Source organism: Penicillium waksmanii (assembly GCF_028829765.1).
Source record: "Penicillium waksmanii strain IBT 27052 chromosome Unknown utg000002l:1.0-3326099.0:1.0-3328782.0, whole genome shotgun sequence".
Taxonomy (NCBI): Eukaryota; Fungi; Ascomycota; class Eurotiomycetes; order Eurotiales; family Aspergillaceae; genus Penicillium; species Penicillium waksmanii.
In genome coordinates, this window is record NW_026643249.1 from 1758 (window position 1) to 24798 (window position 23041).

Consider the following 23041-nt stretch of genomic DNA (forward strand, 5'->3'; position numbering starts at 1 on the left):
CAAATCGCGCCCATCAGTGCAACTGGACTGAAGTCGGCAAAGCTTCTGCCCAAAGGAAAGCTCAAAATCTACCCTGGAGGCTCTCATGGCATTCACAACATCAACGCTGACGAGGTGAACAAAGATTTACTGGATTTCCTAAAGTCTTAGACTTGAGATAAGAAGGCAGGAGGATCTCTTTTTCATTTTGGCTTTTCAGCCTCTTGAATGGGCATTAACTTGAAGCAACCCTTCTGTGACTATACTCATCTTTGGCTGTCCAGTCAATACTCGAGGCTCGCTACAATCAAAATCTTGACCTTATGCTGCTCACGGAAATCAAATGTTTTATGAAGATTAAAATAAAATCCCTTCTCGAGGGAGGTAGCGAAAAATATCCAATGAATTTGTGGTGAAACAACCGATGATTTGTAAATCACTGTCTATAACAGTTGGTGATTCAAAACGGTGGCCGCCTCATTCGAACAGGAACAGCCCATTCCGCTTCGGGACGCCGCGCATAGACTCAACATAAGCCGAGTATGAGTCAGATTCTTGCTTTACTGATTATAAAATGCTGGTTGTGACTCGAAGAAGCATCGAAAAATCACCGTGGCGGCTATTACTTTCAAGATAGAAAACATTCTTCTTCACCCTTGTTGCTCCGTCAAGATACTCCTAAGAACGAAAGTAGCTGCGGTGAAGTTATCAGACCTCAATGAGAAAACGGCTTTTGTTTATACGCCAGTGTCTCCTCCGGAAACGGCTCAGCGGGAACATCCACAGACTCGGGCAGCAAGAAATGTGCCAAGTCTCCTGCACCATCATCTGTTCGGACAACAGACCAGCCGTTCCCAAGCCATGCCAGTCGATTGACTTCTTTCCCACTATCGTCCTCCCCTTCATACCTGTAGTCATAATCTTCCCAGCGTGGCGACCGAAGAGTTTCCATTGCATGCAGCGCACTTCCGGGCCATAGCCCCGAAATCTGGTCCCCACGGCCACCGCAATTACGGTACCAGCTCGTGCAGTTGTCGAGATAGACGGTCCGTTTGAAGTAGTTCGACGCGACAGCTGAAAAGTCCTTCACCCTCTGTTTCTTGACTTCCATACGTGCGATGTTCTCCTTTTGCATCTTGCGGATACACTTGATGATGTAGTCGCCTGTCTTCTCCATCATTGTCGTTAACGGCCCTGTGCCGATTGCAGCATTGGGACCGAGCATCATGAAGTAATTTGGGAAGCTATCGGTGGTCAGAGACAGATAGGTTTCTGGGAATGGGTTGAACCTCGACGCCATCAGTTGCCCATCCACACCCGCGACGCGGAAAGGGGGCGGCGCAGATGTCCGAAATCCGGTGGCGCAGACCAGGACATCGAAGTCTAGTTTGGTGCCATCTTGTAGCTCAAGGCCAGTGTCTCGCGCTTTTGCAATTGGCTTGTTGAGCACTTCGACATTATCCTCGACTAGAGCTTCAAGAAAACCGGGCCCGGGGGTCAGGCGCCTACACCCAACTCCAAATTTAGGCAATATGTGTTCAAAGAGTTCAGGCTTCTTCGCAAGGCGTTCTCTCATGAGCTGAGTAAAACCGTCGCGGGCATGCTGTTGCATTTTGGAATCTTTGAATGTAACGGCGTGTTCTAGGTTCGCGGCCCGTTCAAGCTTCGTACGAAAGCTCAGATAGTAGTCTGGATCTTCTGCAAAACGAGCACGCTGTTCTGGTTTGACTTTTCGTATGTTAGTATTGTAATGCTCGCAGTAGGGACAGGGGATTTTCAGGGGCGACATCTAGACTCACTCTCAGTTCCCTCGATACCAAGCTCCTTCATAGCATCTTCGCCAAATGGACTGGCAATCCAGATGCTACTTCGAATCAAGCAGGTAAGCTGCGTGTCTTTCAACTTTTGCAAGGAGGGAATGATTTGGATCGCGCTGCTACCGCCACCGATGATCCCGACTCGTTTGCCTTCGAAGGTCTGTCTTCCCGGATTGTTAGAATCGTTAGGATATGTATGCATTATCGCGTTCTTACTTCTCATCCCAGGCTGCTGAGTGCATAACTGGAATCTTCATTTCCTGGAGTCCTGGAATATCGGGCCAGGATATGTCATTGAGCATCCCTCGGGCGCTAATAACAACGTTGGCTTTGTCTAAAAATGTCTCTCCCGTGACATTGTTTCTAACCGTAATAAACCTGGACCCTGTTTGTCAGACCGACAATTTCGTAAAGCGGTGTGCAGAATATCAGGACCCTACTTACCATTTTGACACATCTTGATGCCATTCGACATCCACAACCTGGTGAGACAGCCTGATAAATCTAGATGCCGAGTATTTTGTTGCCACGTCTTTGAGATACTTGTGTATTTCCCGGGCTGTGGCATAGACTCTGCTCCAGGATGGGTTTGGTTCAAAGGTATACTGATAGGAGTGCGCTAACAGTTTTGTCGGAATCCGTTAGCATGTGGCTCTGTTTCCGCTGGGGGGGAAATGATAATAACTCACATGGAATATCGCAGGCACAGCCAGGATATCTATTTTCGTACCATGCACCGCCGACGTCGGCGTTCTTTTCATAAATGCAGAGCTCAACGTTGCGTAACCGCTGAGGGATGCGAATACCGCAGTAGATCCCTGAGAATCCGGCTCCAATAACGACTACCCTCATCCGTCTGAAATTCTCGACGGGGTCATCTTTGACGATCAACGGTGCGCTCTCAAGTTCTCCAATCGTCGCCGGGTCACGATGCTCGTGTTGTATGTGGATATCACCGTTTCCAAATTTCGAGTGTATAGGCCTTCCCTCCTCTAGAGTAGGGAGAGAAGGCGATGTAACAATCTCAGCTGGACTCATGACTTGTTTGCAGGCGTAATTAGGTGAAGGCTTGAGATTTAAATATCCTGGATCGACAGTGGCTCTAATAAATTGCCTGCAAAAAGAACGCATTTCATTCTCCGTGCTGAATCCATTTCCGTACCCCATTTCATACGAGGTTCTCCGATAGTCTCCCGAGTATTGCGTTTAGTGCCCTGTTTGTTCAAGAAAGAAGGGCAAATGTCATAGTGTTCCTATTGTTCCTATCCGGGGAAGGCCCGGATCGAGGTCAACGTATCCGGTTGGTCCGCCCGCTCTCGGGCCGGGGTAATGATCATCTTGTTTGCGGGGCCAATAACCTCCGACCCGAACTGTCTAATCCCCAAGGTCATCAGACTTAGCCTCACGCTACCGGATACGATCCGAAGCCATCCAGTGGGTGTGGACCACGAATGTCCAAGTCCGGTGACGGATAGGGATGGCAAGACGAGAAGACCAGGTAAAGTAACGACCGGGTGGCCATTACGCTCGAACGAACCAACAAGAACTTTACCCTTGCAGGTCAGAACGGTGTCGAAAGGGTTTTCTTCGTCGGAGACGGGAAGAGCTCCACAAAAATCGACTACATGAGGGACAGAACAAATGCTAATATTTGGCATCGACTCCGCAGCATGCCACACGCACAGCGCAAAAGCCGCCAAGATTATGAACGTGTCGATGGACTGTTGCAGGAACAACCTGGGGTGGAAATTAGCCCAAACTCTTCACGGCCCGAGCCCGAGACGAGGTCTCCCTTGTGCTCAGCGCTTTCGGATATGAGCGTCTCATGGCCGCTTATGCGATGTATCGAACTTGATTCGATTCTCAACGAGGTTCTCCGGTCGGGCTGAAGTCTCAGTCAAAGGTTTCACAAACACCCAATTCCTTGGAACTCTTCAGTGATGGAAGCAGTTTCACAAATGGCTGTGGCGTCGGATGCACTCCAAGCACTGTCGTGGACCATGAATATCGCTCGAACTTTGGACGTTTCGCTGAATAATAGCACCATAAATAGTTTATTAGCTTTTAAGTTTAGCTATTAAAAACGAAAAAAAACGAAAAGATTTTTCTTTTCTTAATAGTAATAGTAGTAGTATTCATTTGCCTGATGCAGCTTGCCTTAAGTACAGCCGCTATGCGGGAGTGCAATCAGGCCAGCCCGATACAGTCCTTCTCGAAATCGGCTTGACCGATACACACTCAATCACTCTGTTATAGCCCCACTGCCAAGAACTTAGCGGAGATTATTTATTGGGGCCAGCCGAAGTAAGTGAGGGCCACTATAAAAGGCTTCTTGTATGGTATCGTATATTGCTAGTAAATTTCCGTAATATGTAAGAGAATTGGATAGAATCTTTGGCCGCAGGTATATCCTTAGCCGCCAATTTTGGCCCCTACCTTTCCAAAATAGAGTTAGCGTCAGACTGAGGAGGTTAGAACAACCACTTCAACGTGGTCTCTAGGTTTTGGCCTTCACTATAGCGCTTCGAACTGAGAACAAATATCAGAGCATTATGCGTTCAAACTCTTCAGCCACATCAATCCCGATCACACTCCCTTTGAATTCCGCACCCTCCTCGACCACTGCAAGCCCTTCGACCACCGCGACCCCTTCGACCACCGCGACCTTTGACTACCGTACCTGCCCTGGACATTAGATCTCGTCAGCCGTGTAATCGGCGGCCAGTCTCGAAACCATGGCAAAACTGTGCTGCTTTGATTGTGTCTGCCACCGCTCTCATGGTGATCTACTATACAGTACGAACCTATAATTTAGCGGTTTGGACCGCTAAAAAAGACTACCTCGATTTCTGTAACAACGCTAAGGTATTTCTTCGACGCTTGACTCTAATTCACATCTTACAGCACTTATTCCACTAGAACAAAACTGCTGCCCCACAATGTACGATCGAATATCCGCCGGTAACAAAAAACAGAATTAAGCGCTGGATACAAGCCGGCAGTGCTATCTGGAATGAATCCCGATTGAGCTTTAGCATTCCTGATGAGAAATTAGGTTTGCAAGTTGCGATATTTCTCTTGCTGATTTTTTTACTCATTATATCATTCTGGCTGTCAAAGCATCCACAAGCTTTGCAACGTCTACATAGACCCTGTGTCTTTTCATCAAATGATGAGACTTCCTGGCCTGATAAGTACACAATTAATAGGTCTCATTCTTTAGTGGAAGAACCCCTCAGCACAGTATCTACAGGAAGAACTCCTACGCTCGTTAATAATAAATCATCGCTTATCCGGACGTCACATCAACGTCCATGAATCAGACTCTGAAGTATCTGATACGGCGACATCCACGACATATAATCCAATCGATAATACTCATGTGGACCCTATCTTTAAAGATGCAAGGGATGAGATTGTTAATCTATTAACCAACGACTCTTATCTCAAGGAGCTTTGCGGCATTGCGTTCTCAACAATGAGCGTTGGAAGATTTCGCGTTAACTTCAGGCGGCTTCTTAGAATATACTACCACGACTTAAAGAGAGAAGCCTATATAGAAGTAGATAAGGCTGCTACTGAATTCATTGGATCGAAAATGACATGTATCTATATCGCTCGGGAGGTAGAAAACAGGATTGCCACGCGAGAGGCCACCACATCAGCTTGCTTTGAAAATCACAATTCGTGAATACAGGATTGGGAGAAGATATCTGTGGCCAGTGGGGATCTCTCAAGGTTTTGTATCCTCTTGGCTTTTCGGTAAATCGCTCGGAGAAGCCCATGCAATTGAAAGTATCTTGATGTTGTGACATTTTACTTACGCTAGCAGAAAGTTCTGTCGATTTGATGTTTACAATATATCACAGTACAGTCAGTTGCATCACTAGTGTAAGAGCCAGAGGTAGCCGGTATAGAGCCATGACAGCTACATTGGCCAGTAAAAGTTTCATTATCTCCCATTAGTACAACCCCCGCTTATCAATGATATCTTATACCCCATAGGGCATTTTGTCATCTAAGATTCAATGGCGAATAGACCTATCTTAAATTAAGTCTCGTGAGCCGCGTTGATAAAAGGATTCTAGCCTTTTGTCGTATCGGGCATGCTATGGAACTCCCCTTCAAAGCTTTCCCGAAGCACGCGGCTTACGCAGCTCTATGCTCTTGGCAATTCTCCAGTCGTCCCGGTTGTACTTCTTTGGCCAAATACCATTCTTGCCGGGAGCCAAAATACCGTTTGGATCAAGGGCGTTTTTGATCTGCTCGTTGAGCTTCATCTGTGCATTGTTGTTGAAATCATACGTCTCCGCGACTTGATCCATGACAGCTAGGTGAGTGCGGTATTCTCCCCAGCCGTGCTCGGCGCATTCCTTGATCAGCGTCTCAATGAGCCAGAGGGCCTTCCTCTTGGATTCTGCGTTTTCCTTGTCGAATGTTATGCAGACGATGTGGTCTTCTCCGTGTTAGAATCGGTCCAGCTTGGGATGGGAAGGAAAGGGATGCCTTACGCATTTCACGCATTCCGATTACAAAATCACCGATGAAGTCGACACCGGCTTCTTCACATCGCTTCCGAGTGACTTCACACTGCAGCAGGGCATCTTCCCCTGAGACTTTGGTAATGGGAGAGAAAAATAGATGCGAGCCATTCGGCAACCAATCAACCCACCTCAGCTCGTCAAACGTCGGGACACCTTGCAGCGTCAATGCGCGCGTGTGCAAAACGGAAAATGGCTCCCTTCGGTCCTCAGGGAAGTAGAATTTGGCCCCGGGGATGGTAGAAAAGGCCTGTTTTATTGTATCCCAGAGAACGTTTCGGACAGGTTCGGGTCCGTACAGGGCACCGTAGAAGTTCCAGCGTCCAAGATCCAGATCCTTGCAGATCTGATCAAGTTCTTCTTCTGTAAATGGTCTCTCTTCCTTCAGGTAGTGTTTCCTCGGATTTGCAACTGCGGCATCCATGAGGACAGACCGCATTGTTGGGACATTTTGGATAACCATTTGCTGGAAATAGTATTAGACTAAATACCTGTGCTGACGCTTTAAACATGTCACTCACTGTGCGCAGGGGACGAATGATATCGACGGCAGTCTTAAGGTCCTTTTCCGTTGGGATTGTGATCATGTAGGCTTGGTAGCCTCCAGGATTGGGCATCAGCTGTTCGGTTTTTTTGGCTTGTTAGCCCGAGACTTCATCTGATATGCATGTCAGAAAGACCACTAACCCAGATGCCCATTTTGACCACTATTCCCAGGCTGCTCTGGGAAAATATGCCATCATTGTAAGGCCCAAACCCGTAGTTGAACAATTGCCATGCTCGATTCGGTTGCTGTTCGTCTGGTCGTAGTCCCTTTGTGTCTTCGTTCCGCGAGTTGGGCATGGCTCCCATACCGGTCCGGATGAGATCACCATTCGGCAGTATAACCTCCATGCCGCAGTGCATCATCCAGTGATCTTGAAAAGGATATCTGTGAGCAAATACACACGCGAACCGTGGAAATAAAGCAACGACGGAGAACAAAGCTAACCTCCGTACGGTGTGTATCCCACCCCTCTTTCGATGGTATTGCCGAGAACGGATCCTCCGCCCAAGTCAGGAACCTTTGCAGCTCGTCAATTGATATTCTCCCTAGATTATCAGGCTTCAAAGGGGTAGAAGAAACCTTGCGGACTCACATCTAGCCAAAGCTTGTCGCTTAGGTTGTGCTTTTTCAGATATTCATACAAGCCCTGAAACGTGACGCCAGGCTCGACAAGAACATAGGCATCTTCGGAGCTCACGTCCAAAACACGGTTCATATGCTTGCCCAGTTCGAGAACGATACTACCGGGAACTCGTGGCGCCGCGCCACCGTAGCCCGTGTTGCGTCCGATCGAGACCGGCCACACCGGAACATCAAACTCGTTACAGAGCCGCATCATATCCTGGACTTCGGGAACTGCCCGAGGAGATATGGTGGCCGAGCAAACAAAATAATTCTTGTCGACAATATGGTGCATGTCATGTGTCTTGTTGGGCTCCATGTACGAGCCGTCCACCAACTGGTCTTCAGCTTCAACGACGATGACATTGTCAGGGCTGCAGATAGCACGACAACGCTGGAGGAATTCCGCAAATTTGGCAGGCGTGACACCCGGTGGGAGAACGAAAGGCTCGCCCTTGCCCCTGTTGGGGTTCAGATTGGCGGGCTTCAAAGGACGTCCTGACATTGTTCTTGATCTGAAGAGCGATAAATGCGTAAAATTGAGAAACAGCACAATTGCTGGTATATCGAGCAGACGCAAGCTCGTCCATGGCAAGTGCTCTGCATTTATATGCGTTAAGGTTAGGAAGAGTGCATCATCCGATACGTAATGCCCTCTACCCGCTCAAAAGACCCGTATACCTTCCGAGATCGACAAACCACATTTGTGGGGGAACCGCACTTATGGGGGAAAACCAAACTTGTGGGGAAACCAAGACCGATGAAATCCGGGGAGGAACATGCGACCCAGGATCCACCGGGAACGCTCCGGGAAAGGCACCTAGGACGCTATCCGGCTTTTTGCGGGGTCGACGGGAGAGATCCGGTGTTGCTGAGCCCTCAACCGGTGACGAAAAAGTAACCCGGGTGCTAGCCGAGCGCTAGGATCTGCGATATTCATAATCGGGTCTTTCCCTTTACATGTTTTATAACTTGTGGTTCATCATGCAACATTCTGGTTCGTCTTGCTAGGTGAAAGTTCTGCAGAAATGATTCGAGGATTAAAGTCGAAATCGGTGGTGCTGACAAGCCCCGAAAGATCACTTGAAGTACGACAACGCACTGTTCCATCTCCGTCTGCTGGATGCGTAAATATCGGGGTTCTACGTGCCGGAGTCTGTGGGACTGATGTCCATCTATGGAAGGGTGACCAACCACTTCCCGGATCTGTCGTGCTTGGACATGAAGGACTAGGTCGAATTATTGAATTGGGAGCTGGTGTGACGACTGATCACGCCAGTCACCCTGTTGCTATTGGTGATGTTGTCTACTGGAACCCGATCCGGCCATGTAATTCCTGCTACAACTGTACAGTGGCCCAGGATTTTACGGCGTGTGAAAACGGAACCTTTTGGTCACCAGCGGAGAATCCTACCGTTTGGGCGTCTTATACACAGGTGGCTACGCTCATGCCCAGCAACTCCTTCTACAAAGTGGACCAGAAAGTACCATTGAATGCCTATGTCGCCTTGGGTTGCGCTCTCCCAACCATTCTTCAGGCCATCGACCATCTTGGACAAATCCCGCCTGGCTGCAATGTGGTCGTGCAAGGTGCCGGCCCTGTTGGCCTGGCTGCCATCATGATGGCCAGTCTTGCACAAGCTAGGCATATCGTCTGCATTGAAGGGAATAAAAGGCGTCTTGATCACGCCCGTGCCTTTGGAGCGACCGCGCTTGTCGACTTCCGCCAAGAGGGGCTCAAAACGATTGAGGCCCGGAGAACCCATATTGGAAACATAGTTGGCGAGAGGGGCGTGAACCTTGTTATCGAGTGTAGCGGAAATGCGTCGGCCTTCGTGGAAGGGATTGGACTCCTGGCACGTAGCGGCACATACTTGCTGGTGGGCACATGGGCCGGCTCGGACACAGTACCGATATGTCCATCTGACGTTGTTCAAAAGGCACTCAAAATCGTGGGCTCAACATACTGTTCCCCATGGTGTTACTATCGCGCCGCACAGATCGTCCAGGCAAACCATCAGAGATTCCCCCTAGCCGCCTGTGTCACGGCTATGTACCCGTTGGAGAGGGCGGAACAAGCACTAGAGGATGTGGCCTTGGGGAAGGTCATAAAGGCAGTCATTGATCCTCAGGCAAAATCATAGTCATTTATGTCACATCTACGACCATCTGGAAATCTACCTTGCAGTGAGAAGACACCCCGTAATTCAGCAAAAAGGACATATATTTACTATTACCGAGGAGCCATTCACTACCACGACTATTGGGCCTAATGTCACAGACCTGCTTCTACAGTGTAGAACGTATGTCGACTAGGTAAGGTATGAGACCTAGAAACAGAGGACAGAACCGAATCAGTGAATCAGATTTATACACAGACTGAACCTTGGAGAAAGGCATTTAAGATACCTATAATATATATATATATATAATCTTTGTAGTGAGAATTAGATACTTTTAGTCTGCATGAAGGGTCTGATTGATTATGTGTGACTTGCTATAACGGATAGGGCTGCTCACTAGCATCGTAGCATCAGGAAAATCTAGGGATGTATGTCGCCGATTTCTCCTCTGCAGGGAGTATATCTAAGATACTCTTCGTCTGCGCGGAATTGCCTACACCGGCATAGTAACTTTCATGGAAGCTACCATCCTAGTTTAAGAAATGATTGTCCTCTCAAGTTCCTGCCTTAAATCCCTGCCCAGGGTGTAAAATGATTGTCGTCCAATTCCGCGCTAAGCAATAGATATGAGAGGTTATGCTTGACATAGTAAACATCATGTTCTAGATATCGTCAGTCGGCCTCGCTTTTTTGCGTAGTAGCTTTCATGAAAGCTACTAACCTTAATAAGGTGATTAGAGTGAAAAACTTTCTTGACCCGGACGGTCCTACCCAAACAGCGTCCCAGACACGATCCACGGCCTGAAAACACCCTAAATGGCTTGTGCGCCCCCCCCCCCCCGCGGGTCGCAGCTATTAATGCCGCGAGTAATCAGAAGGGAGCGATCGCTGCGAGACAACTCCCTAGCAGAGACACGATCGTAACGTTCCAAGAGGAGGCGGCGAAAGGATGGCACACGGAGAACACAGCGTGGGCAAAGGCGGCTTTCGGGGCCCCACAAGCGAGATATCCAACACCGCGCCTACGCGGTCATCGCGAAGAGGGTCCGGACTGACGACCTCCGGAAGGCCAACCTTACGGAGGTGGCGGCGGAGATCGCGAGGGCTAACGGGGTTAGCGTTACTAAAGTACAGCCAAAAACCCCTGAGGCGGAGGGCCCGCGATACGCGTTCATGATAGTCGAGACAACGTCGGTAGACCAGGCGAATCGGCTCTGCGATAGAGGCCTCGTCTGGGACGCACAAATCTACCAGTGCGAACCGTTTCTAGCGACCTAAGACCCTTACAGTGCTATAAGTGCTGGGGATTCGGACACATGGCACGGTGGTGCCGTGGTACGGCACGTTGTGGCCGCTGCAGCGCCTCAACTCACAACGGGGGCGAGGAGGCGTGCCCATCTAACGTAGGAGAGGTCCCAAAGCGCTACTCTGCATGCAAGGGGCGTCATACAGTCTGGGACAAGTCCTGCCCAGAGGCCAACAAGCGTTGGACTGCGGCCCGCGAGGCGTACGCGCAGCGCCCGATACGGTTCGGGGTCGCAGGACACGATAGGGGATCAACCTATATACCGACGGCCACAGAGGACGGGTTCCAGATTGTCACGTCCCGGAAGAGGAAACCATCGCTATCTCCACCGGACGAGCGCCGACGGGCCGGCCGGCCGAGGGATATCTCAAGAGCGGGCCGCCAGAACGGGCAGTCTATTCGCGACCTAATGTCCCGAACGCAGACGGAGGAACTAGAGACCCCTACACTGTCATGTTAGAAACCACTGTCTTATACTGGAATGTGGGAAACAGCAAAGCGGCGATGGAGCAGGCGATAGATGGGGAGCGGGAGTACAATATCATCGCAATCCAAGAGCCGTGGAGAAACCCTGACCTACGGACGACGACCTACTGCCCGAGGAGCGGCCGGTATCATCTTGTCTACGCAGGGGACGGGAGCCGGAGCGCGCTACTAGTGCACAAGAGGCACTCCGTATCACGTTGGGAGGCGGAGGCGACGCCCGACTGGTGCTGGGTCCAGATCCGTACAGACGATGGCAACACCTTGTCAGTCTACTCAGTATACTCACCGATCCCAAGCCGTACGGGCGACAATAGGCGCTGGTCTAGCCCAATCCACCACTTTCGGACACTCAGGACGCCGAGCCGTACAGCTCTGGTAGGGGATTTCCAATCTCCATCACCCTAGCTGGGACAGACACGGACGACACACGGCCGGAGTCGAGGACCTCCTTACGCTTAGCATGAGCTGGGACCTCGAGCTCCTCACCCCGTGGGGCGAACCTACGAGGACGAAACATAGGGATAGAGACTCTACAATTGACCACGCGTGGGTGACGCGGGGCCTACGGGCCGTCGACGAGGGACCAGAAGACTATAGCCTATCGGATCATAGGCCTCAGGTAATCAAGATCCAGGTTGGAGCCTCAACTTCGCCTAAGCCGAAGGGCTATAATTGGAAAGATGGACACGGAGAGGGTAGCTGCGGAAGCTGCGCACCTAGACCATACGACGGAGTTACGGACGCCGCAGCAGATCGACGAACAGTGCGACTACCTCATCGAGGAGCTCCAACGTATAGCGGCGGTCTCGACACCACGACGCAAGAAGAACCACGGCCAGGCGGCAGAGTGGTGGAACAGGGAAGTAGGTGTCCTCCGTACGGAGACTAGGGCAGCCGAAAGACGGTGGCATGCGGCCCGTACACAACAGACGTGGGAGGACTTCCAGAACAGCCAGAAGAACTACCGGAAGGTCGTTGCGGACTCCGTTGAATCCACAAAGCTAGGATCCGAAGTTTTGCCAATGGTCCGAGAGACTGAAATTCACACGGCTGGTCTTCTCCTTTGTCAAGGTTGTTGCAGAAAGAAGAGGCTTCTTCTGCACTCCCTGATTTAAGATCCAGTAGAATATCCTTCACAATAAGGTTGATGATATGAGCTAAGCATCGTATGTAACTATCCAAGCCACATAAGAGGGAATCGGTCCCATATGTCTTCTGGAGACTATCATATAGCTGTACCGCCATCCGCTCATTGCTACTAGCATTGTCGCCAGTAATTGAAAGAAGTTTGCGTTCAAGATTCAATTCAATAAGCAGAGCTTGAATAGCCGCGGCCAAGTTTTCTCCGCTATGGGGGCCATGGAGCTCTTTGAATTCAAGGACTCTCTCTTGGTATTCAAATTCTTCTGTAAGCCAATGGCCAATGACAGCGAGAATTGGAATATGATTTTTGCTAGTCCACACGTCAAGGGACAGAGCGATTGTTTGACATGTAGTTGCAAGCTCATTTTTCAATCTCATACGATGTAGATTGAAATCTTCCAAAAGACGCTCCCAAAGTGTATGGGCGAGAGGTAAAAGGAAGTGAAATACCTGGTATATCTTTGAGTAATTGCTGAAATGCTGGCGATTCAATAACTGTGAATGGTTGCTTGCTGCTAATAACCCAGCGAAGAAGGTTCTTCTCAAGAGTTTGTTGAACGGTAAGCTTCCCCTTCTTACCCCAACGGCTGATAAGGTTAGTCTTTGAAGATGTATCGGGGATAGAGATATTAGGTGGTAGGACACCATGCTTCTCTTTCAAAGGATGACGAATTTTGGTGGTAGAGCCATGTCGTTTTGAGTCTTTTGTAGACCAGTTGCACTGTCTTCCATTTTCACCGGTGACGGCACAGCGAATTTCTCGATCAGTGTTCATCCTCCTTTGACTCCTTTTCTCCATCCATTCGCTAGGAAATTCTGTTATCACGAGATGCCTCCACATCCAGTCATTCTTTTATCATGGGGTTGAGCTTAGCGAGCTCGAGGCTGGCGGCTGTGAGGCAGACTCTGAAGGTAGAACTTCGTCAAAAGACTCACGAAGGGAATCGAAGTTGGTACCAATTGCTGATTGGCTATGGTCAAATCTTGGGGATGATGGGACTGGCCCGTTCTGGCAGGATATCCAGTCTTCAGGTCTATCATTCAAGGCAAGGTAATCTATTCGGTTCCCACGGGTCTGCATGGCTGATGTGGATTGAAAGGGGAAGTTGAAGCAATTTACCCAAAATACCACTGAGAAAAGTCTGCATGCTAGTCCCGATTCGATTCTCGTAGTCCTGGTTTGGCTTAGCTCGGATGATACTTGAGTCTACCGGTAATTATCTTATCGTCGAATATCTGCGATGAAGATATTCGCAACAGCCCTACCTGGCCCTAGCAAGCGGGGAAGACCCAAAAATGAGCACGCGGCGGACGTTCAGGCGGGAGGTGGAGCATGCGGGTTTTAGTCCAGCCGTGAGGCAAGGTTTCCTGTATGATAGAAAGGACGAAGGACCGCATAGCCAGCAGGCTGGGCACTAGGCCCCGCGGCGTAAGATCAATAATAACAATTAGCCGGGCATAAAGTCAACCAAATCTACGATAGTATGACTGTTGCAGAGTCGACCCGCTGTCCCTTACTAAGCGGGGGGGGATTTCCGACTCCGGCTTTTACCCCGCGTCTCCAGAAAAGCTAATTAATCATCACCCAAATTGCCAACGTACGCGTATTGCTGTAGAATTTCGCCTTCTCAACCTGTCAACACCGGAGACTAAAAAGACAATGTGTGCACAGCTCAATTGACCTCTCGTAATACCGCTATGCCACGTGCGAGAGTTGATCCACACAACCGAAGGCGTGTGTCACAAGCCTGCGATGTCTGCAGGAAACGCAAGGAGAAATGCGATGGAAATTTGCCCTGTGGTCATTGCCGGTCGCGGAGCAAGGACAACGGCTGTCGATATACGCAGAAATGCTCATCTTCTCGCAACCTCCGCCGTAACCTCGCCGCAAGATCAACGACAACGCTCAGTCCGACGGAGTATACTGTATCAGAGGGCTCAAGCGTCGGTGACGCTTCTTGTACTGCAGTACATGCACTGTTAGGTTGCCCTGCGTCTGCAGACTCCGCTGCCGAGCACACTATGGTAGACTCTGGCCCGATCCCCAAGCCGTCTCATATGTTGCCAGATGCCAAAGGAAAACTCAGTTAGTCTGCTTCGGGGGATCTCCCTTTCACCCCAACCAGCAGCCGATAAGCCCAACTAACAATTATTAAAGTCTACATTGGGCAGTCGGCGTCGCTGTCATATCTCCATATTGTACAAAGGGTGGCTGCTGGTTGCATCGGATCATGCGCCTTCACCGATGATACTCAGCAACAATGTATGATCGAAAAGGATATATCTGGGTGCTTAGGCAGTCACCCAGAGCCGGAGCCTGAACTTAGACGCTCCCTCGTCCTTGCTGAGCAATATGAGCTTTCGGTGAGCGGCGTCTTCGATTTCTTCTGTGCTTCATACCTCCACGCCGCCATTCCACCTTGGATTGCAGACCCAAATCGCAGGGATAGGCCGGAAACCCCAATCCTCTACTTAGTTCTTGCAATCGGTGCACTGGGACATGCTTCGGACGACGACGACGAACTCACTGAGCGATATTTCAACTACGGTCGACAGCAGGCTATCATTCACTTGATGGACGATCCGTGTCTCTTGACTGTAATTGCCTTTTCGCTAATCAGTTACTATATGCTTGCCTCGTGTCGGCGAAATGGCGCATTTACCAACCTCGGGATAGCCGCTCGTGCGGCATACGCACTCGGCATACACCGACACGAAACAAATCGTACCTTTCGGGATGCGGCTAGAGAACGAGCCTGGAAGTCTCTCCGAGTCTGTGACTTGTTCCTCAGTGCGTCTATGGGCCGTCCACCTGCAACCTCAGAGGCCGATTGCAACATTCCATGGTCAAAGGCATCCAGTCTAAAAACGAATATTATTGACCAGAAAGACAACTCGCCACTTCCGTCCCAGGAGGATTCCGCAATTCTTAAAATATGCCTCATTTTCGAGCGGATCCTAGTGGAGGTGTTTTCCAAGAGAGCGGTGTCCCTTGATCTGGCTGGAAGTGTATCGCAACAACATCGGCAGTGGGCGGAAGAGCTACCAGCGATGCTAAAGATTGATGGGCTTCTCAGAAGTGATACCAGCACAAAGGCAAACATTCAAAAACTCGGGACCCATACTGTCACAATGGCATACTATTACTCTATCATGTTGCTTTGCCGACCCTTTCTCTCCTTCCATGTTGGCACACGCCTAAATAAAGGCGGGAGCCCTCGAGACCACAATGCCTCTTCTGACTCCATCTCAACCTACGCGGATGCATGCGTCGACTCTGCCATCAAAAGTATCGCGCTTGCAAAAGAGATTGTCTTCGACGAATCCATGCCCAAACGCCAGCCAATCATCATCAACGACGTCTTCATCTCAGCTCTCTGTCTCAGGCCACGCGAGCTTCGGCGACTATGATCAGCGGGGCTGGCCAATAAGTTGTAATCTCGACACCGCGATCTCTATTCTCCGAAAGTTGAGCCCAAAAAATCCACAGTCAGTGCGATATACCGAAATTTGCTGCCAGATGAAGGATGCTATCGGATCTTATATACATCGAAGAGCAGGCACTTTGCTGAGGTCCCCGAACATGAACGTGAGAACCACATTTGGGGATATACAGGCTATACACAACAATTGTCTGCATCTGTCGAAGGACAATACCCCAACGTGTGAGGCAAGAAATAGCAATTGCACTGCTGGCCGCTACCGCATAGCGGCGGCACAGTCGGGAGCCACGACCTATGGAGACAAGGATGGTGTTGATGTCAATACTGCAGATCATAGTCTCGCCTTTCAGAGTTCTGTGGCCAACCCCGATAACCTGTTGCGTTTTGTTGAGCTCCCGCAGAACAAGGATCCTCATGCAACAACGTTGAACAAATGGAGCGTTCACCGTCAAGATCCGGATTGCGTATCTCCTCCATCGATGAGTGACTTTGCGTTCAGTGATAATTTACCTTTGTTCTCGATGATAGATGAGTTGGGTCCGGATCTAGGCGCAGACGATTGGTGTCTCTCTTGGTGAAATTTAATATTTAAGTATGTGAGCGTATATGTGCTGAATAGAATCGCCTTCTGGGGACACGTTGAAGCGTTGAGGACTTGAGATTCCATTCGTTGAGCCATATATCCACATCACCCTGGGTTGCGACATATACCTATTATGGGGTACTCCCTGGGATAGAGTGAATATTTGGCAGCGGATGATAACACGAGATGTGATCTTTACTTCTTTTAAATTCAAAGCCGTGCTTGAAGAAAAGTTGGGAAGATTCTTTGCTAAAATCAACGAAGCTTCAAATCTAGCGGCACATCGACTATTAGGATTTCGGTGATAATCGCTATTGGTGGAAATCCTCAATAATAGATTGCTCGGCCCGCTTTGATGCGTCGCCGCAAACAGCATCCTACCTTACAAGTATAGTCGGCTCTTGCTTCACAGGCCTCCTCGCCTATGGCATCTCACAAATGGGCGGACTGGGCGGCCTGCGAGCGTGGCAATGGGTCTTTGCCATCGATGGTCTTCTCACCTGCCTTATCGCGGTCATCGGATACATGCTCCTTGTTAAGATGCACACAAGGCACGCCAGTTCTTGTCGCAGCGAGAAATTGGTTTTGTACTTCACCAAATCGATCGAGATCGTCGCGACGCGAATGGGGCTCCGCACTGATTTTCCCGTACGTTGGACTAAAAAAGGTTCAACTATGGAAGTGCCAATTGATTTACAGATGTAGCACAGTCGTGGCCTACTTATTGGCCTTCTTCATGCCAATTAATCTATCCGCCAAACTCGGCTTCAGCGTCGGAGCATCACAAGCTCTCAGCACACCACCATACTTCCTCGCAGCTATCCTGATGTACACCGAGGGCTGGCTAGGAGACAAATGGCAGGTCCGCAGCCCAATAATCGTCTACAACTCCCTCCAAACAATCGTCGGCCTATGTCTACTACAATGGGTAGCTTCACCCGGCGTTCAATAATTCAGCGTCTTCCTCGTTGCCGCTGGCTGCAATGCGACAGTCCCGGCCGTGATTTCCTGGCAAGCAAACAACATCCGGGGCCAGTGGAAGGGAGCCTTTTGCAGCGCTAGTCTGATTACTTCGGGGCGCGCAGTGTTAGGACAATCTCCCGAGGGGTGTCCTGATACGTTATGGATACGAGTGAAGAATGTGAGATGTGTCTGATATGGGTATGATGATATTCAGACTAATCGCTGGTCCTCCCAAGAGGATCCAGCAGCTCCTTTTAAGGGGACCTCTGCATGTGTATGCAAGTAGATAAGCGAGGTGATGTATCAACCGGCATTCCGGTAGTGCATTGGCACCTCTTCCGCATTTCCTATACATCGTTGTACGGTTAGTGTAACATTATCCTCCTTCTTCGTAGCGCTGCGACTCGAAGCGCTTGATAGTTGCTGATTTGAGGTGGTTCGCGGTACGCTGATAGAGTTTCAGTCACGGGGGGGGGTGTGGGGCCATACTGGAGCAGACCCTAGGAAAGCGATGCGCCGCGTTCCGTTTACCCCCATGGGATAGGCATAGGTATATTCAAGTTTTGGTACAAAATTCATCACTAGTCGTAGGGGCTAAAATAACATCTAAGGAGACAAGAAAAATTATAAATAGCCTTGGAATATAGCTCTTGAAGCGAATAGTTAGAGAAGTATGGATGCTTAAGATATTCAGTTGTAATTTACTACTTTAGATATGGTGTCGCGACAAAGTCACTGTTACTAGTCGGATACATTGCCTAGTTAACGTAATTCACGGCTGAGCGGAACACACGGTTGAACAGAACACCCCACCAAAATCGCGTCTCCCTCTCTACACCCTCTGCTTTTACCAGCAACCATGCCACCAAATCGCTCTGGATCGTGGCAGAAAGCTGCTAACCAAGAGGGCAGGATCCTATTAGCCCTCGAGGATATTAAAAAGGGCAATATCAAATCTCTACGCGCAGCAGCGAGGCTTTACAATCTACCGCTCTCAACGCTATATCGCCGCGCTACTGGCGTATCCTCTCGCGTCGATAACATTTATAATCGGCAAAAACTCACTCAATTGGAAGAGGATTCACTTGTTGAATGGGTTCTCTGAATGGATTTGTATAGAGCAGCGCCTAGGCTGTCTACCGTACGAGAGATGGCGAATATTCTATTGGCTACGTGTGGCGAGACCCCCTCGCCTACAGTAGGCGTGAATTGGGTATCAGCCTTTGTTAAACGCTGTAATGAGCTTTGGTCGCGTAACTCAAAACACTATAACTACCAACGTGCCCTAAATAAAGATCCCCGGTCGATTTAAGTATGGTTTGAGACTGTAAAGTATATTATCGATGAGAATAGTATACAAGCGGAGGATATCTACAACTTTGATGAGACAGGATTTGCAATAGGCCTTATTTTAGCGCAGAAGGTAGTTATACGAGCTGAATACTACGGTTGGCGATCTATCTTACAGCCAGGGAATTGTAAATAGGTTACTGCTATCAAAGCAATCTATATAGATGGCTATTCGCTACCGCTATATATGATCTTCAAAGGCAAAGTTACTATTATAGGTTGGTTTGATAACCTACCAAAAGACTGGCGGTTTGAGGTCTTAAATAACGGCTGGACTACCGATGAGATAGGCCTTTACTAGCTACAGAAGTACTTTATCCTCTATACAAATTTATATATACGAGGTCGGTTTCAGCTGCTGATTCTTGATAGTTATAGGAGTTATCTTATACCCTAATTTAACTGAATCTGTATAGAAAATAATATTATTCCTCTTTGTATACCTTTATATTTATCGTATCTACTATAACTACTTAATGTTGGGTGCTTTACAGTGCTTAAGCGCGTATACGGTCGCTTAATAAGTAATCTTATGTGTAGAGGATATAACTATATCGATAAGTTTGATTTCTTGGATAACTACCAATATATACGGCTAGAAACCTTCTAATAGGCAGCTATTATTCAGAATAGCTCTATAGCTAGTAGCCTAGTACTAGTTAATATAGAACAAGTGCTTTTAAAGCTTAATATCTCTCTATAAACGCCTACACCACTAAGCAGCCGGCTAAGCAGCAGATCTAGCTAATTCACACTAAAAACGCCCAGAACTGTTGTTTAACTATAAAAGTAAGCTTTAATGCTTAAAGATTTGCTAAAGCAGCAGTCGAATAGCCCTCCTAGCCTATTAAAGACTATGCTAGATCAGATTATTAAGGGCCACTGTATAGCGCTATACAACACTGCACTACTAGCACAAAAAAATACAAATCTACATGCAGCAAATAAGAAAGTGGTTAAGAAGCGTACTCAGTCAACTAAGCAGATACCCTACGAAGAGGGTTTGACCGTCGAAGAGGGCCTACAGCTACTTACGCAGCTAGATTTGCCAGCAGAAGCACCTACGGTAGATTCCAATACACAGGGCAAATTACCTATTCAGGCAGACCAACCAGCAAAGAGGGCTCTGCCTAGGTATAGTAGGTGTAAGGAGATTGGCCACAGGATCAATTCATGTAAAAATCGGTATATATAGCTGAATCGATAGGCGTTGGTTGAGATATCCTGCTTCAAAAATTTGTAATGGGGGTGGGTGTTCCGTTCAACCGTGTGTTCCGCTCAGCCGTGAATTACGTTATTACTTGGCAATTAACGTTAGTCATTAGCCTGCTTACCAAAGCAGTAACCTTGTTAAATAGCTTTTTGCCACTATTATTGAATAGATCAGACTTTCATGCAAGCTGCAATACCATTACAAAATGACAACTAGCGGCCTATCGTGGTCGTGAAAATATACAATGAGTGCTTAATCAACAAATGTTGGTCTTAATACAGAAAAGTGAAATCTGAGGGTCTTATTGACTTGGTTCGGTACTGAACTCTAATCTCATTTGCTACCGGAGGCAAATATTTCTCTGCAGAGAAGATACAGCTATGTTTTCGAATATTAGGTAGTCTGTAAATTAATACCTGGATAGAGAGTATTAGACAGCTAGCCTAACTTACTTAGACTCTTTCTATAGTCTAAAGGTCGTATACGGAGAAGACTACTGAAGGAACAGTAACGTACACTGTCGTTACTAACTAGAATCATCCAGTATATACAATAAGTCGTAGGATAAGCGGTACAAGAAACTAAGTAAATATGGGGATAAAGAGTTAAAGGTTTGTTCTTAGGGGAGCAATATAATAGTAGAAAGAAAGATAGAAGCAAATAGCTAAGTAAGTAAACAATTTTGGTACTGGATACGGCTGTTCTAACTACAGCTCACAGGGAATAATTTAACAAGAATTATAACGTTAACTTTAAATACTTAGTTGTTTATAAGTCATATCCTCTAATACCTTCTGTAACCGACGAAGATATATTTTACTAATAATATGACGAGCTTTAAACTATCTATAATTCGGTTTTTAAAACCCTGGTTGCCTAGTCCGCACCTGCTTTTAACTCCTGTAGGCCCTAGCGACCTACAATCTAACTAAACAAAGATTATACTTAGAGCATTGTTCTTACAATATATATATTCCACGAGTAACCTTATAGCCTGGGGTATCGTAAGCTATATGGGCCTAAATACACAGATTTTGCGTCCTATCGCATCCATAGCTCTTGTCCTTATCACTATTAGTCTCTTCAGAGTCATCCTCATCTTCACTATCCTGCTCTATATAGGCTCTTACACTTCTGTTTATATATTTGAATCAGCAATCATTTTACGGATTTTTAGCACAAAGTTCCTGCAAGTAAAATACCTACCCTTCTGGTCGACCGGATCGATATCATTCTTGGCTAACGGCCAGAGAGTGCTTTTCGTAAGCAGGGCATACTGGCTCGCTCCTGCATCGGCGATAGACTGGAGTTTGGATATATATTGCTTATAGCAGAGTCGTAAGGAAGCGTATGCCCTACTAGAAAACCAGACGTTGTTGCAACCCTCATATAGTGCCCCTCACCATTGAGGTTTGTAGACATTCGAGGGTCAATTAAATCACCCATCGGGGTTCTCGGGTATTATTTATATATATAGAGGGCTCCTAACTATTATACTTAGAGGGCTCCTACTATTATACTTAGAGGGCTAATCTTTCTATTTAATATAGAAATACTTTTTGCTGTTAAACAGCCTCTTACTATAGACTTCTTTAACTTCCTATTCTTTATCTTTATTAAGATCTAGTATCGTTAGGTGTTTGTCTTTAGGTTAAGCATTCTATAATTTAAGCAATAATACTAGATATAAATTACATATTAACTTAGAACTTCTGAGAATTTAAAGATAATAATACGACAGAAATTACCAGCAGTCTAGATAGTAGGTCTAATTCTGCCCATATATAAGAGGTCTACACTGGCAAGCAGTGACCCAGACTGCTCCAGGTCCCTTGGGATAGGAAGACCGGACCTTGCTTAATCTGCTTCGTAAGAGCCCTCCGTGAGTGCCCCCTATCTATTTCTATTCCTACTCAATGTAAATGGTTCACCACTTCTCCACGTACGGTCGCAGATCCATCTCAAACACAAAGGTCGTCCGGGGCTGCGCGTGCAGATGCCAGTACAAGTCCGCAATCTAAAATCCATCAGATTTTTAGGGTATGAAGATTATGCCCCATGTGACTTACTGCTTCTGGACTCAACTTAGCATCCTCGTGCTGGAATATCAAGCTCTTAGTGCGGGGGATATCGATTGCCCCGTCGATGATGGCGTGTGATACATGCACGCCCTGCGGTCCGAACTCACGAGCTAGGGACTGTGCTAGGGCACGCAGCGCAAACTTGGCCGAGGCAAAGTCTGCGCAGTTGGCGGAGCCCCTTATGCTTGCCGTTGCTCCTGTGAAAATCAAGGTTGGCGGGCGCGGCGATATGTCCCCAGCCTTGAGGAGGAGTGGCAGAGTATTCTGAGCAAAGTAAAAGCCGCCCTTTCTATTGGCAGTCAGTTAATACTCTATTGTTTAGCTTTCTCTGTGAAACAGCAATAAGATCAAGACAAGATCGGGGGTATATACGCCTGAGAAGCAAGAGCACCTGAGTAGTCCTCGTCAGTCAGCTCCAGGAACGGCTTGCGCGCCCATCCACCCCCAGAATTAAAGATAGCCACAGCAAGAGAAGAGCCCGAATACTGTACGGCTATCTGGTCAAAAGCAGATTTGACGCTGCTTGAATCAGACAGGTCGGCGCTAATTCCGACGGCTTGGCCACCGCTGGAGTTGATCTCCTGGACGACGGCATCATAGCTGGCAGGGGTTCGGGCTAGAAGCACCACAGAGTAGGCTTTGGCAAAGCGTCTAGCAATAGAGGCGCCCTGTATTTCTTCTTAGGATCTTGATGAAGCTCGAGGGTAGATAAACGTACTGTGCCAGGGCCGACGCCGGCGATGATTGCGAATGTCTTGAAAGCCATATTCTTTGTCCTGGAGTTGCAGATGGAGAGTATGAGTTTGTATCAACATCACTGCTTTCAAGTGAAATAGTTGGATTTG

At 48.1% G+C, this 23041-nt stretch overlaps 9 protein-coding genes across 9 annotated transcripts; 4 read left to right on the forward strand and 5 right to left on the reverse strand.

Moving 5' to 3' along the window:
- Positions 1–694: 694 nt before the first annotated feature.
- On the reverse strand, positions 695–2834 carry N7481_001654 (flavin-containing monooxygenase; the record flags this gene model as incomplete). The annotated part of the gene is made up of 5 exons (XM_057260873.1): positions 695–1707; positions 1779–1960; positions 2013–2174; positions 2241–2415; positions 2486–2834. 5 exons carry the CDS (start codon positions 2832–2834, stop codon positions 695–697), a joined length of 1881 nt encoding a protein of 626 aa, XP_057125805.1.
- Positions 2835–3058: 224 nt separating this feature from the next.
- N7481_001655 (uncharacterized protein) lies at positions 3059–3454 on the reverse strand (the record flags this gene model as incomplete). The annotated part of the gene is made up of 1 exon (XM_057260874.1): positions 3059–3454. The coding sequence occupies one exon, from the start codon at positions 3452–3454 to the stop codon at positions 3059–3061; it is 396 nt and encodes a 131-aa protein (XP_057125806.1).
- A 2496-nt stretch (positions 3455–5950) lies between these two features.
- Positions 5951–8010, reverse strand: N7481_001656 (FAD-binding oxidoreductase; the record flags this gene model as incomplete). Its single annotated transcript, XM_057260875.1, has 6 exons — positions 5951–6252; positions 6308–6803; positions 6859–6957; positions 7025–7254; positions 7329–7401; positions 7477–8010. Coding segments are annotated over 6 exons (1734 nt in total), but the record flags the coding sequence as incomplete, so codon positions are not given.
- Positions 8011–8533: 523 nt separating this feature from the next.
- On the forward strand, positions 8534–9649 carry N7481_001657 (zinc-binding dehydrogenase; the record flags this gene model as incomplete). Its single annotated transcript, XM_057260876.1, has 1 exon — positions 8534–9649. The coding sequence occupies one exon, from the start codon at positions 8534–8536 to the stop codon at positions 9647–9649; it is 1116 nt and encodes a 371-aa protein (XP_057125808.1).
- A 2656-nt stretch (positions 9650–12305) lies between these two features.
- On the reverse strand, positions 12306–13404 carry N7481_001658 (uncharacterized protein; the record flags this gene model as incomplete). The annotated part of the gene is made up of 2 exons (XM_057260877.1): positions 12306–13058; positions 13087–13404. The coding sequence occupies 2 exons, from the start codon at positions 13402–13404 to the stop codon at positions 12306–12308; spliced, it is 1071 nt and encodes a 356-aa protein (XP_057125809.1).
- Positions 13405–14261: 857 nt separating this feature from the next.
- N7481_001659 (Zn(II)2Cys6 transcription factor) lies at positions 14262–15974 on the forward strand (the record flags this gene model as incomplete). Its single annotated transcript, XM_057260878.1, has 2 exons — positions 14262–14649; positions 14722–15974. The coding sequence occupies 2 exons, from the start codon at positions 14262–14264 to the stop codon at positions 15972–15974; spliced, it is 1641 nt and encodes a 546-aa protein (XP_057125810.1).
- A 172-nt stretch (positions 15975–16146) lies between these two features.
- Positions 16147–16584, forward strand: N7481_001660 (uncharacterized protein; the record flags this gene model as incomplete). The annotated part of the gene is made up of 1 exon (XM_057260879.1): positions 16147–16584. The coding sequence occupies one exon, from the start codon at positions 16147–16149 to the stop codon at positions 16582–16584; it is 438 nt and encodes a 145-aa protein (XP_057125811.1).
- A 443-nt stretch (positions 16585–17027) lies between these two features.
- Positions 17028–17541, forward strand: N7481_001661 (uncharacterized protein; the record flags this gene model as incomplete). Its single annotated transcript, XM_057260880.1, has 2 exons — positions 17028–17241; positions 17300–17541. 2 exons carry the CDS (start codon positions 17028–17030, stop codon positions 17539–17541), a joined length of 456 nt encoding a protein of 151 aa, XP_057125812.1.
- Positions 17542–22042: 4501 nt separating this feature from the next.
- Positions 22043–22962, reverse strand: N7481_001662 (Oxidoreductase short chain dehydrogenase/reductase family; the record flags this gene model as incomplete). Its single annotated transcript, XM_057260881.1, has 4 exons — positions 22043–22132; positions 22185–22485; positions 22569–22864; positions 22915–22962. 4 exons carry the CDS (start codon positions 22960–22962, stop codon positions 22043–22045), a joined length of 735 nt encoding a protein of 244 aa, XP_057125813.1.
- Between the last annotated feature and the right edge of the window lie 79 nt (positions 22963–23041).